The sequence below is a fragment of the Rana temporaria genome, chromosome 1, assembly GCF_905171775.1.
Source record: "Rana temporaria chromosome 1, aRanTem1.1, whole genome shotgun sequence".
In the NCBI taxonomy this organism is placed as follows: Eukaryota; Metazoa; Chordata; class Amphibia; order Anura; family Ranidae; genus Rana; species Rana temporaria.
In genome coordinates, this window is record NC_053489.1 from 529,070,875 (window position 1) to 529,084,837 (window position 13,963).

Here is a 13,963-nt window from a genome sequence, read left to right on the forward strand (position 1 = left end):
ATCTGTTTTTTAGTCTGTTTAAGAAATGCCCATATTGCGGGACTAGTCTGAAGATTGGGAAATTTTTCGGATTTAGCTTTGAATTTATTGGGTTCAGGAATTGACTCTTCATCTTCCTCTTCTAACGCTAGCTCATCGGGGTCTACTGCTCTTTCGTTCTCGTCTAATAACTGTATGAGGATTTTGAGTGCCCTAAAGTCCTGTACTTTGAACCCTTTATATAGATCTCATCTCGCCCAATTATTTTACCTCTATCATTATCGAATATAAATTTATAAGTCAGATTGCGGCGCAAACAGATGAAGATCTTTCGCTAGTGTAAATTTATCAATTGATTGGTCAGGACAGAAGCTCAGTCCTAGATGTAAGACCTCTGTTTCAGATGTCGACAGAGGATAGGATGATAAGTTGATAACATCAAGACCTATTGTTTTCTGGGATGATTGAGCATCTATGGTATTTTAACCACTAAGGCTGGTGTAGTACTGTCAGTGTTGGAAACCAACCATACAAACTCTTTGAAAAAGGGCATGTTAATGATTTGTTAATACATGAGATGGCTGCGTCCACTGCAGGAATAGCCCATTTCTTGGAAAATTATCTTCCATAGGATATAGGGCAGAGAATCTTTTCGGTGAGTAAGAAGATTTTATCTGGCTTGTTCCAATCTTTGGAACAAAACTCCCTCTAGTAGAGGGTGGATCGGAAATACTGCATTGCTTTGAGGCGCCCTCAGTGAGCCCAAAGCTGAAAACCGTAGATACCTGGAGCTCTGGTACTGGCAAGTTGAATGCATTATGGACCAAGTCCGTTAAGGCTTGAATCCACCAGCTCTCCCCTTGGGAGACTGCTCCAGACTCTCTGTATCCGGATCTCTCGATCCCTGAACCTACTTGGTCCTTATTCAAGAGGTCGTCCAATTCCCTGAGGAAAGGACCTCCTCTTCTGAGGGTCGCGCGCGGGCGACGGAGATCTAATCCGTTTACTGCCCCGCATAGCTGTGGCTATCATTTTTCCCATTCTTTTCTCCATCTCTCTTAAAGAGGTGAGTAATACCTCGTCCGTGACCATCTTAGGGTTGGACTGACCCGCGCCAGCTCCAGCCCCAGATCCCGATGGCCCCAAGGCTCCTGTGGGGAAAGCAGCGGCATAACTTTGTCCGAGACCTCAGACTCTCTGGGGGAATCCCCACCTCTTGTACCCTCTGACCCGGATGCCATGGTACAATACCGAGGTACACCTGCTACCTATTGGTATTTGGAACTATAAAAGTTATTGCCCAAACACCTGTTTGGGGGATAAAAAATGCTTCCTCTCCCCTAGATGACTTTTTTTTTTTTTTTTTCAATCTTTTTTTTTTTTTTTTTTTTTTTTCGTTTTTGTTTCAAATCCAGGAAAGAAAAAGCATTCTGTCCCCCTGAGTAGTATTGCAAAGAAAAACTATGAGATGGAAAAGAAACAGCCTATTTCTAGGCTTGAAAACAGTCTTCTGAAGACTGCAATATCCTTTCTGGCCACTGTGTGTCCTCGGTGCCCCGTGCTGCCGCTCTGGTCTTTCCTCCCCAGTTCCAATGTATAGAATGAGCTGTTTGGAACGAAAAAGGAAGGGCCGCCCCTTCCTTAAACCACTGACCCGCCCTTCCCCCCTCAGCTAAACGGCGCGAATTGCGCCTATAACAACGTGAACGCGCGCACGCGCCCTCCGATAGGGGGGGGGTTGGGGGGAAGGGAGCCTCTCTGCTCCAACCTGGAACCACGAGGAGGTCAGCGTTTTGCCTGCTTGCAGGCTCTGAGGAGGAAGACTGATGGAGCATCGCCTGGAGGCTTGCAGGTAAGCACAGCTCTCTGACACACACTTTATATCACACAGGCCCCACTCAATGCTTTTCCAACACTACAAGGGAGGTCACTTCTTATGGGGAATAATACACATAGAGCCATCCTATCATTAAGATATGTGACTAGTTTGCCAGATGCAGCGCATAACTTTAGGCATGTCCCCTGTGACCCCCCAGAAAAAAACCTGCTAAGAACCAAGTTCCGCAAGTTTTCCCCTCACTTACCTGCTCCATGCGCAGGACTTTGCCAAGCAAGAGGCCCAATCTTCCCCCATCTCCGTGGGGATGTCTAGACCTTCAGGCCCTGGGTTCCTATGAAGGATCCACTGTCCTGGGCCCATATAGCACTCTGGCAACAGAAACATTAGGCACCCAAAGGTTTCTAAGTTCTGGGCCCAGGGTCCAGCTCTCTAAAAAGAAAAGCATTATGGGCTATACCCCAAGGGATTTGGGGTCCGGTTACTGACCACTTTAGCGCTGAGGCCTTTGGACAGAACCGGTAGCTCACCTAATCCCAAGGATGCGGAGGCAAGCTAAACCATGACCAACACCTAAGACACTGGCGTAAAAACTGAGGTACTCCTCCTATGGGAGGGGGTTATATAGGGAGGGGCATTTCCTGTTTGAGATTGCCAGTGTCAACACCTGAAGGTACTCCATATAACCCATATAGTAATGAATATGCCGCTCTGTGTCCTGTGATGTACGATAAAGAAAGAAGGGTTTGCGCAAAATCGAAACCTGTTTGACTACATCCAAACAGAAAAGAGAACCTTTAGGTATCAGACAAAAGGGTGGCAGGAAAAGGTTCTGGTAAATGTGGAATAATCACCACCTCAAAAAAAATGGAGGCCCGGGCCTCACAACAGCCTTATTTTTGTGAAACACCAAAAATAATTCCTAACATAATAAGGCTGCCAGCTCTGAAGCTCACCTTGAGAATGAGATTGCAACAAGTACATTATCACTCACACCAGAGTCTCTTCTGTCTTGAAAACCCTGTCAGTTTTTTTTTGTTGATGAAAATTAAGATGGGAATGTGGCACCACTAATTTCAAAAAAGTTAAATTAAATGAATCATCAATTAATACATGCGCAATGAAAACAAAATTGCAATGTGCTTATGAGCTAAAACCAATTGTATAATGAAATGTAAAAAACACAGCTGGTTCCTCCTGAGAAAGTTCTCTAGGGAAGAGAAAGGTTTTATCGCTTGTATCAATTGATATTTATGGATGCATTGGGAGTGGACTAGCAGTGGGAGTGCACTGCGTCACCCAATGCCGAGATCTCCTGGCTGGTATTCACTTCGGGTGGCATGTTAGCGTGGCTCTGCTAGGGGATATGAGAGAAGGCAAAGTCTTACCATTTGTATTTGGGAGTAGGTTTTTATTGCAATAAAACTTTATTTACAGAATTACACTATTGGGTTCTCTTTTTTTTGTATACCCTCCCAATGAGAGCTCTTGTGTAAGATGGCTTAAGAGAATAAAGAGCAACCTGTAAAGATCAGCTCATCATCCACGAGGAGTTAAAAAGAGAAGCATATATTTATTTTTTTATTTGCCCATTATACTTACCTACCGTAGGAGGATGCAGCATTGGAACAATGCTGCACCTGTCACCTGTTCCCTCTGCACCGAGAACAGAGGCACCGAACACAGATCCACGAGTGGAGAGCTGCTGTCCGTCAGTAGCTCTCCTCTCTGCTCCTCCATACTCATTGGAGCACTGAGCTGTGGAGGGGCGGGGGAGCGCCGTCTCAGTCTCTCAGCAACTTGCTGAGAGGCTGAGACAAGCATCAGTTCAGGCACCCAGCAGATCCAGACTTCATTATGGTGATGATGCTGTTCACACTGCTCTCTGCTGAAAACTAGTCACAGAAGTGCGAAACAAATTGAACTCCTGTGACCCGTATGAGAAGCCAAGTCAAAATGAGCTCAGGCTGGACTTCTCCTTTAAAGTGATTGTAAGCGATCACCTTGTAAAGCAACCCATTCAGTATAAAATTAAAATGAAAGGCAAAATATTTGTGTATAGATATAAAAGAACAAATACCTTTTTTGCTCTTTTCATAAATGATCACATTCCCTCTGTTTTTAGCAGCATAAGAGCTGGGGGTAGGGGAGAGAAGAAGCAAGAGCACACTGACCTTCCCAGTAAAAGGCTGGGGGGGCCATGCCAGGACAAGTCTGACCGTTGGAGGAGAGCAGGCCAAGTAAAAGTCTGCGTGCGCTTGTTGGCCAAGGTCTGCATGCGTCGCCAACTACTGGATCTAGATTATCGACCTCTCACCCAGTCCGGCCGTTGATTAAAGATCTCCACAGTAAAACTAGGTGGGAACTAGGTCCTTACTCCTGAAACACTAGACAGAAATAGCTGGTTTTCCTATAGCAAAGAGGGTGGTTTATACCAGCTAGGACTGTACATAGGCAGTGCGAAATTACTTTTTTGCCCAGTGTACTACTTCTGTAGGTGGGGTTATAAACCCTATGGTCGAGAATTAGAAGAAGCTGCGTCCATCAATGAACAAAACAAATACGTTTATTTAATGAACTTTGTGTCGTATCACAAGGATTTTATTATACAATTGGTTAAGAACATAAGCACATTACAATATTGGCTTTATTACTTATATCAATTGATATTTATGGATGTATTTATGGATTCATTTGCATAGGTTTTTGCACATTTCATTTATTATCTTGTAGCACTGCAATTTGTATTTGTTTAATTTTATTGTGTGAATTGCTGGAATTCTTATTTCAGCTGTTGAAGTTTAAAATTAGTTTACTATTGAAGCACAGAATACTGACTTCACCCACTTTGAATGGGCATACCACCGAGAGGGTCTTCATGGACTGGACTACCATAATAGATCGCCACTGTCCTGGACGTGCATCGCAATTTGCGGTCAACGCCACAAATTACGCCAATGAAGAGCGCCAAACAAGTCCAGAGTCTGCAGCAACATAACAAGCTAGTTTGCAATCTATCTTCTGGCAGGATCCAGGTACGGGTCCCAGAAAAATGCATAGGGTACCAACCCAGAAACTGAGCCATTAGTCTGGATGGGTGGCGTGCAATTGCCTACCCCGAAGATGGAATGTACACAGGAAAATCCCAAGTAAAAAACAGTAATCTCCCTCAATAGGACATTAGAAAAAAAAAACTGAGGATTGCTGGGAGTGGTAGAGGTTATATGGGGGTTCTTAGAGCCCCGTTTTACTAGTGTCCAATCACCTGATGGTGAAAGCATATAACCCAGTTGATCAAGACATAACTATGTCCCATGCTGTACGTGAATAAAAAGGACATGCATAATTTTCTCTAATGTAGAACACCACAATTCACAAAAGTGAATTACTCTGCATTGCATGCATGTTCCAGCAACACACCCTATGGGTCTAAATACTTATTATACCTATAATTGCTATTCATTTTTCTTAAAGCAATCTGAATAACTCACTAGTGAAGTATGGCTTTAACACATGGGTCTTCAAACTATGGCCCTCCAGTTGTTCAGGAACTACAATTCCCATCATGCCTAGTCATGTCTGTGAATGTCAGAGTTTTACAATGCCTCATGGGATGTGTAGTTCCGCAACAGCTGGAGGGCCGTAGTTTGAGGATCCCTGCTTTAACATATTATATTAGCTACTCCAAGCTCTTAAAAACTGTCTAAGAAATGATGCAGAAGCAGACAATTTATTCCAGGATAACAGTAATGAAGACCACGTGCCAGCTTTGCAAAGTCTTGATTGTGCGGCTTTCACTGGCATCCGCTGCCACACATTCTTCCACTTGGCTGATGGAAGCATAATTGGACTTGTGATATTCCCATTGATGTGCATGCTTCACAGACCTCAGTCTTAATCCATCCAAGTGCCTAAGCTGTAAATATCCTTTCTGGACTACTGAGCAGAATTAACAAAAAAAAAAATCAACTGTTTTGTTTAATGTTTTAAAGTCTAACCGCCTTTAGTGTTGCATCATTTTCCATTTAGGTTTTGGCCAGGAGAACAGGAATCATTGATTGTTTCCTGAAGATATAGTCTCGAATAAGGAACCCTGGCACTCTTCTACCAGCTACTGTCTCTTGTATTCAGATGTCTCAAGGTTTTAACCACTTAAGACCCAGACCATTATGCAGGTTAAGGACCTTGCCCCTTTTTGCGATTCGGCACCGCGTCGCTTGAACTGACAATTGCACGGTCGTGCGACTTGGCTCTCAAACAAAATTGGCATTCCTTTTTTCCCCACAAATAAAGCTTTCTTTTGGTGGTATTTGATCACCTCTGCGTTTATTTTTTGCGCTATAAACAAAAATAGAGCGACAATTTTGAAAACAAATGCAATATTTTTTACTTTTTGCTATAATAAATATCCCCAAAAAAGATATAAAAAAAAAACAAGTTTTCCTCAATTTAGGCCGATATGTATTCTTCCATCTATTTTTGGTTAAAAAAAATAAACGCAATAAGCGTTTAACGATTGGTTTGCGCAAAATGTATAGCATTTACAAAATAGGGAATAGTTTTATGGCATTTTTATTAATATTTTTTTTTTTTTTACTAGTAATGGCGGCGATCAGCAATTTTTTTTCATGACTGCGACATTATGGCGGACACATCGGACACTTGACACATTTTTGGGACCGTTGTCATTTTCACAGGGAAAAGTGCTATACAAATGCACTGATTACTGTGAAAATGACACTGGCAGTGAAGGGGTTAACCACTAGGGGGCGCTAAAGGGTTAAGTGTGCCCTAAGGGAGTGATTCTTACTGTAGGCGTGACGTCACTGATTGTCATTCCCTATATCAGGGAACAGACGATCAGTGCCACTGCCACACAGAAGAACGGGGAAAGTGTGTTTACACACACACACACACACCTCTCCCCGTTCTTCAGGTCCTGTGGCCGATCACGGAACACCGGCGGCGATCAAGTCCGTGGGTCCCGCGGGAGCGGTCACAAAGTTTTGGACCGGGTCACAAGCGCGCCGGTGACCCCGCGGCTGGGCTCTTAAAGGCAACATACAGGTACATGCCTGTGCCCAGTCGTGCCCTTCTGCCGACTTATATCGGCGTGAAGAGGTCCTTAAGTGGTTAAAGGGGACCTTTCATTTTCCGTGAACGCTAACAAAATATAAAAACCCACATACAAGCGAAGAGAGTGCGGGACTCCTGCTAATACCCATTCTACAAGCATCAGTCTGACTTTCAACCTACAGTCATTTTTCATACAACATTTTCTCGCTGTCTGATATAATACACTCACAAACATTCATTATATCAGATTGTAGGAGCTGCTAGAATATACAAACCTTCCACTTAGGAATCAACAAACTGGATTTGAAAATCATCTTGTTACCTACAAAAAAAATAAATAAAAAAACTGCTTATGTCAGCACCAAACCAAAGTTGTGTTCATGTCTCTATTTTATTGGGATAGAGAGGGAAATATAAAACATTTACGGAGAAAACTTCTGGGTGGCAGCAACCAAAGATTGGTCTTCATCTTTTGAAAAATAAAAAAAGTAATCTCTTCACCTGCTGGTGTATGAATTTTGTACAATAGAGGAATATTTGAATATGCCGAAAAAGCACTGTTACAAAGCTGGTTTACTTTGTATGCTAGAGAGCTTTCTTTGTTAATAAGTTCTCTTTAATGAGCTCAGATCTTCAAAATCCAGAAAGGAGGACACAAGCATTTCTTTCTATGTTGGGACATCTCGGACTTTTACACGTTTTCTTCATGGAAAAAAATTGTGACGGCTTCCAGGGATCACAGAACAAATAGCCATAACAGGATGTATTTTAATATAATGATGAAAGACAAAAGCCGCAGCCAAAATTATGCTGAATGTTTGAAACAGAATCCATGCTTGTCAAACTGCGATAAACAAAAAAAGTAAAACGTAAAAAAAAAAACAGATGCAGTTTATTAAAATCTTTTCCTTTTCATAATTTCAGGTTTCCAGTTCACTGGATGAGTTTCTTCAGTCTGAAAGAGGGAGAAACAAATTGTCAGGTTGAGTTTTCACAATGATTAATTTAGAAAAACTTTTTAATAGTGTTAAAGGAAAAAGCATTGTGGCATATGAACGGGTTTACAGACACTAAGTGGACCCATTCATAAAATCCACGTCTCATGAACAGAATACTTAGAATTACCAAAATATTTTAAGTACATGCATCTCTTGTTTGCCATGAATGAGAAAACAATGGTCCTGAGCAATCTGGCTCAGGACCATTAAATGGTTCTGATATCTCTCTGATATCAGGAGAATTAAGTGCATTTAACATCCTTTGAGACTATAATCATTTTTTTTCAACCAGACAAACCCTGTCTGGTAGACTTCCACTGCAGTAAGAAGTTCACAAGGTAAACACTGTGCAGCACTACTAAGCAGAAGGCAGCAACTGCAAATGTAAGGAGAAGTGTACCTGTCTCCTAGATATAGGCAGACTATATGACCAAAAACATTGGGACACTCATCCAAATTTAGAGTTCATGTGCATTCAGTAAAGGGTACTGCTAACTCAACAGCTCTCAAAATACATTTTAGACAACTGTATGCTGCTATCCTTGTGGCAACAGTTTGGGGAAGGCCCCTTTAGGTTCCAGCATGACTGTGCAAAAATCTAGGTTCAGAAAAATATGGTGTAACACGTTTGGTGTTGAGAAACCTGAGTGGCCTGCACAGAGCCTTAGCTCAAAACTAAGGATGCTGCGCTAATCACAGGCAGTGAGACATTTCCCGATCTCTGCAGCCGCGCATCGGGACAATGTCTCACTGCCTGTGATTAGCGCAGCGCCGACTTCCTGGCGGGTTCTGCACATGGGCTTTGTGAACACGCCGGAGCTCATCCTTACTTAAAACATACTCAACACGGTTGTGTGTCCTACATCAGTGCCTGGTGCTCTTTTCCTAAAAGAACACCCTTTCCTACATACACTCCCCAAAAGACAAACAGCAGAGAGAGTGAGCGCAACTACATATTAATATACATGGTAGAGAGATTAGGAACCATGAATATATTGTTCAGAATTCTGGTGAAACCTAACCTGGTAAAGTAAGAACAGTAAATTTTAGGCCCACTGACTACCAGGTTCATGGTGGTAACTGTCAAGATCTGGATCGAAAGGCTTATTTTTCCGGGGCAGCTATCACATTGGATTTTTTTAATATTACATTATGAATCGCAAGCTAAAAGAGGAGGTTTAGTGCCGATTATAACATGCTAGGATTTTGTGTTCATATCGTGCAACAGGCTGCACAGGAAATAATGCCATGTAATATCTTACATTTAAAAGGTGCTTTCTGGCATTAAATGCTTCTAAGTAAGAACCACAAAAGTTCGAGGGAATCATTTATTCATCTGGTTATAAAGCGGTTTCAATAATTTATCTGACTACTCAAATGAAAAACTTCCTCAATGTGATCTTTCTATCGGATGACAGCAGCACCCCATGAATCTAATTAAAAAGAAAGACTGCTGAGCAGAGTCCCATTAGAGACCTGCAGACACACTATGGACAAAAGTATGAAAGAAAAATGAAGACATTCAGAAAAAAAAAATTCAACACATGCCCTGATAACCAAAGATCTACAGATCTCTCCCCACAGTAAATGCCCCAAATACTTTCACACTCCAGTGCAGATCAAATGCGGTTAGATGCTTGTTTCTGTCTAGGGTACCAGTAAAAGGGACTTTGACTTAATGCCTCACTCCCATAGACTTCTTTCATGCTATAAGACTGGTTCCTGTAGCCTCTTCTCTAAAGTGCTCCAGTGGTCACATGTAGTTTGACCAATAGCCCTGCATTGTAAGGATCCAGAGGGACTGCTCATGAACCGGAGAATTAGGACAACAAGGACATCGGACATTTGAGAGCAAAGGATTATAGAAGTTTTTTTTTTTTTTTTTACTGGGCATTAATGAGCATCTAATTCATTGCATTGGAGGGCTTTTTCCTGGAGTTTGGGTTTAATAAAGCCTCATGCAGAAACTACAAATCTACTTTATGTGCTATCCCAATGCAAAACAGACCCCTTAGGTTGGACACAAGCACTGAAACATCAGGAAGTTCAGGAGTGATTGCTTCCTTTTGTTAGATGGGAATCCCGCCTTTTGCAATAGAAATGCTGAATACAACCTTTACGATTTGGCTATTAAAGTAACAAATATGTCATACTTTCCTACAGTGGTTTTGCACAGAGCCGCCCTGATCCTAATTTTCTCATGTCTCCTGCCGATACTCTGGGCCCCGCCCCTTTGCCGAGTGCCCCCATAGCAAGCTGCTTGCCGTAGGGGAACGTGTGTGTCAGCTCTCTGTGTCCATAAGAGATGGATCGCAGTTCATCCCTTGCCTCACTGGCTGTGATTGAGCCAATGGCTCCCGCTGCTGCAACTCAGCCAATCAGGAGGGAGAGACTCACATCGCTGGTTTGGACAAGTATTGGAGGGAGATGCATAGAATGCATGAAGGTAAATAACCTTCAGCTATTACAACCACATAGATTCTATGCATGAAATGAAAAAAAAAAACCACACCTTTTGTGTGCAACAGCCCCCCTAATACCAGAGCCCCATCTCGATCCAGCGATGTTGCACGTGAGCCTTGGCTGTCCGGGACTCTCCCTCCTGATTGCGCCATTGGCTATCGCTGCTGTCAAAGTCAGTGAGCCAATGAGGAGAGCGAGGGGGTGGGGCGCCAAGTGGCAGCTCCGTGTATGACTGGACACACAGCAGCAGCTAGGGTGCCCCCCCTCAGCTGGAGATATACAAAAGTAATCTCTATATACTTGGACACTCAATGCTTTGGACCTGAAACATTAGTCATGTCTATATCATAGTGTAACACTGAGGCACCCAGCTCATTTACGTTCATACAGGGCTCGACAAACCCCGGGCGCCAGGTCGTATTTGCGACTAGAATTAGCGACCTGGTGCGGCACAGCTGTGGTATCCCGTCTCAAAAACGTGCTAAAAGCCAAATTGAAAAACTGTATTCACATAGCCTTGATAATCCATACTCGCAGGCTTATGGTATAACTAGCTCACCTTAAAGTAAAGCTACTGGCACGTATAAAATGCAGGCAGTTAGCAGTGTCTGCACATACAGCTTTTACTGTTTGTTCAAAGACCAAATGTCGGGCTGTTCGAGCGTCCCCGTTCCCCGATAACCCTAACAATCCTTTTTGCCCATCAAGCAGGAAGTGCTAGAGCTTTGCCTAGTCAGAATGGGCAGGTACCGCTAGATGCCTGCAGTTATTTATTAGGTAAAGGAATGTACAAGTTTGTGTTAACTCTACAAGTCCTGTAATGATTGGAGGCCTACAAGATGCATGCTAGTTTTGGTGCAAGATGACAGATGCAGTAAAATGGGACTTGGTTTCTCTTCATATAATAAAAGCTTATAAAAACACAAAACTAAAAGTAAATGGGCTAAAGATGCTCAGCCGATGGTCTTATAGCAAAATGAACACATACCGCAGTGTCATCCTCTCTGTAGACTTTGATAGTTTTGTCAGCTTCAGCAGTGATCAATCTGCTCTCGGACTGGTCAAATGTGCATGCAAATATACCAGATTCACTGTCTAGAGAGCCTGGCTGGACAGCAGCATGAATTCTTTGGAAATTATAACCCGTCCTCCAGTCCCATAAGTGCATTGTTCCATTATCAGCTGTAGGGCAGAAATGAGAGGTGTCATACACAAACCACACCTAGCTCAGTCAATGAGCGTTGCTAAAATGTATTTTCTCTAAAGGAAAATCAGCAGAAATACTTTCTTACCTCCTGACACCAACACACCATCAGAGTTCACTGCCAAAGTGTTGATTATAGCATTGTGGCCAGAAAGGTTCTGGATAAAGTTTCCATCAGGGAATTTCCACTGCTTAATATTATCCGGTGACCCAGATGCAAATGTGTACCTAGAATAAAAGCCAAGATGGTGAAGCGTACAAACGTAACAGATAATTTTGGAACTGACTGTGCGGCACAAAACACAGTTGTGCTGACTTTAGCGACAAGCTGAGAACTGCAGCAGTGGCACTTATTGTATCACGTAACTAGATTCTGTGAACATAAATCTATTTTGGGCTCCTCTGAAGGCCAGTTGTCAGGATACTCAGGAAAAAACGTTTCAGTAAAGAACACTATTACTGGTCTTTCAGCTATCTTTCTTCTGCTTTTTGCCTTTCAGTCACACTTCATTACAGCCCAGGCAAACAAAATATTTCATTATCGACTACCAAGTACTCGATTCTCTCAAGCTCTGAGGTTACTGACCACAAATCTTGTTCCTTGGAAAAAAAGAAACCAACACCATAATGTTTCACTACGCTTTCAGAGGGTCACTGAATACAAGCTGGTGTAACAGAGCACTACACCCTGAACATTCCCAAGAACATCTGTATAATGGGAGAATATGGGATGCTTGACTTCTGATCTTAGCGGAGAGTTGGATGATGCATCGTTAGAACAATAAGGAATAGGGTGGGACTTTAAATGAGGCATGCACCCCAGGAGAGTGACAATAACAGTGGGATTTGGACAGGTACGTGATCCAGCAGAACCGAGCAAATAACATGAAAGCATTGCACGGATACAAAAAACAGTCAGTTATTTAATAGTATAAAAATTATATATACAGTAGATACAATAGTAGCATGGTAGATCTGTTACAATAATCAAAGAAAATTGCATACATTTCAACAGTTCATGGTAACAATGGTAGGAATAAATAAGTATAATAGGTTCATGCTGGAAACGATATCAAAAGAGGCCAAATCACTGGAAAGTATCTCCATGATAAATGAATATTGATACGTTGGTACACTCCACTGGTATAAAGAGGAAATTAATTGGTAAAAGATATCATATATAAACCAGAGGGGCTTCTAATGGCTCCTAACAGTAAAAGTTAATGCATAGTATAAACATTAAATGAGATCAAATTCGTTGGAATAACTCCACAGTAATAGTGACCACAATCGATCATATAGTCGATGTGTATGATAATGATTAGTACATTGGCAACGGGCATGGGGGGGGGGGCATCTGGTGGCTCCTCCATAGTAATAACACCCATAGTTGAGAAGTATATAAAATACAATCGATCTGTAGAACGTTGGTAAAGGTGTAATGGCAACGAATGAGAGGGGGGGGCGTCTATTGGCTCAACGCGTTTCGTGGCAAGTGCCACTCTTCAGGAGCAGAGTATGAGGTAGATGTCTGTAAATATCAAAAACCATGATTTAAAAAAAGGGTATATATAATAGATCCAGTTATGGAGAGAAGGGGAAAAAAGGGATCATAGTAGTAACTAATCCCCAAAGTACTTACGGGTGTGTCAAAACCGAAGGTACAGACTAGGAGGGCAGAAACGTAGCCGGGAAGGTAAAAGCCCACGGGAGCTGAGGTGGGCCAACCCCACCACAAGGATGTAAAACGATCCAGTAAAAAGCTCAGCTCCCGTGGGCTTTTATCCTTCCCGGCTACGTTTCTGCCCTCCTAGTCTGTACCTTCGGTTTTGACACACCCGTAAGTACTTTGGGGATTAGTTACTACTATGATCCCTTTTTTCCCCTTCTCTCCATAACTGGATCTATTATATATACCCTTTTTTTAAATCATGGTTTTTGATATTTACAGACATCTACCTCATACTCTGCTCCTGAAGAGTGGCACTAGCCACGAAACGCGTTGAGCCAATAGACGCCCCCCCTCTCATTCGTTGCCATTACACCTTTACCAACGTTCTACAGATCGATTGTATTTTATATACTTCTCAACTATGGGTGTTATTACTATGGAGGAGCCACCAGATGCCCCCCCCCCCCATGCCCGTTGCCAATGTACTAATCATTATCATACACATCGACTATATGATCGATTGTGGTCACTATTACTGTGGAGTTATTCCAACGAATTTGATCTCATTTAATGTTTATACTATGCATTAACTTTTACTGTTAGGAGCCATTAGAAGCCCCTCTGGTTTATATATGATATCTTTTACCAATTAATTTCCTCTTTATACCAGTGGAGTGTACCAACGTATCAATATTCATTTATCATGGAGATACTTTCCAGTGATTTGGCCTCTT

The 13,963-nt window shown here is 42.4% G+C and overlaps 1 protein-coding gene across 1 annotated transcript in view; it reads right to left on the bottom strand.

The window, feature by feature from the left end:
* Positions 1-7,264: 7,264 nt before the first annotated feature.
* The window catches only part of PLRG1 (pleiotropic regulator 1), a 68,394-nt gene continuing 61,695 nt past the window's right edge, over positions 7,265-13,963 (bottom strand). Inside the window, exons 13-15 of the mRNA XM_040331991.1 lie at positions 11,646-11,785; positions 11,342-11,535; positions 7,265-7,847 (exon numbers count right to left, since the gene is read on the bottom strand). Of these exons, the coding sequence (XP_040187925.1) occupies positions 7,788-7,847; positions 11,342-11,535; positions 11,646-11,785 (394 nt within the window). The 3' untranslated portion in view covers positions 7,265-7,787. The remainder of the gene's footprint in view (positions 7,848-11,341; positions 11,536-11,645; positions 11,786-13,963) is intronic.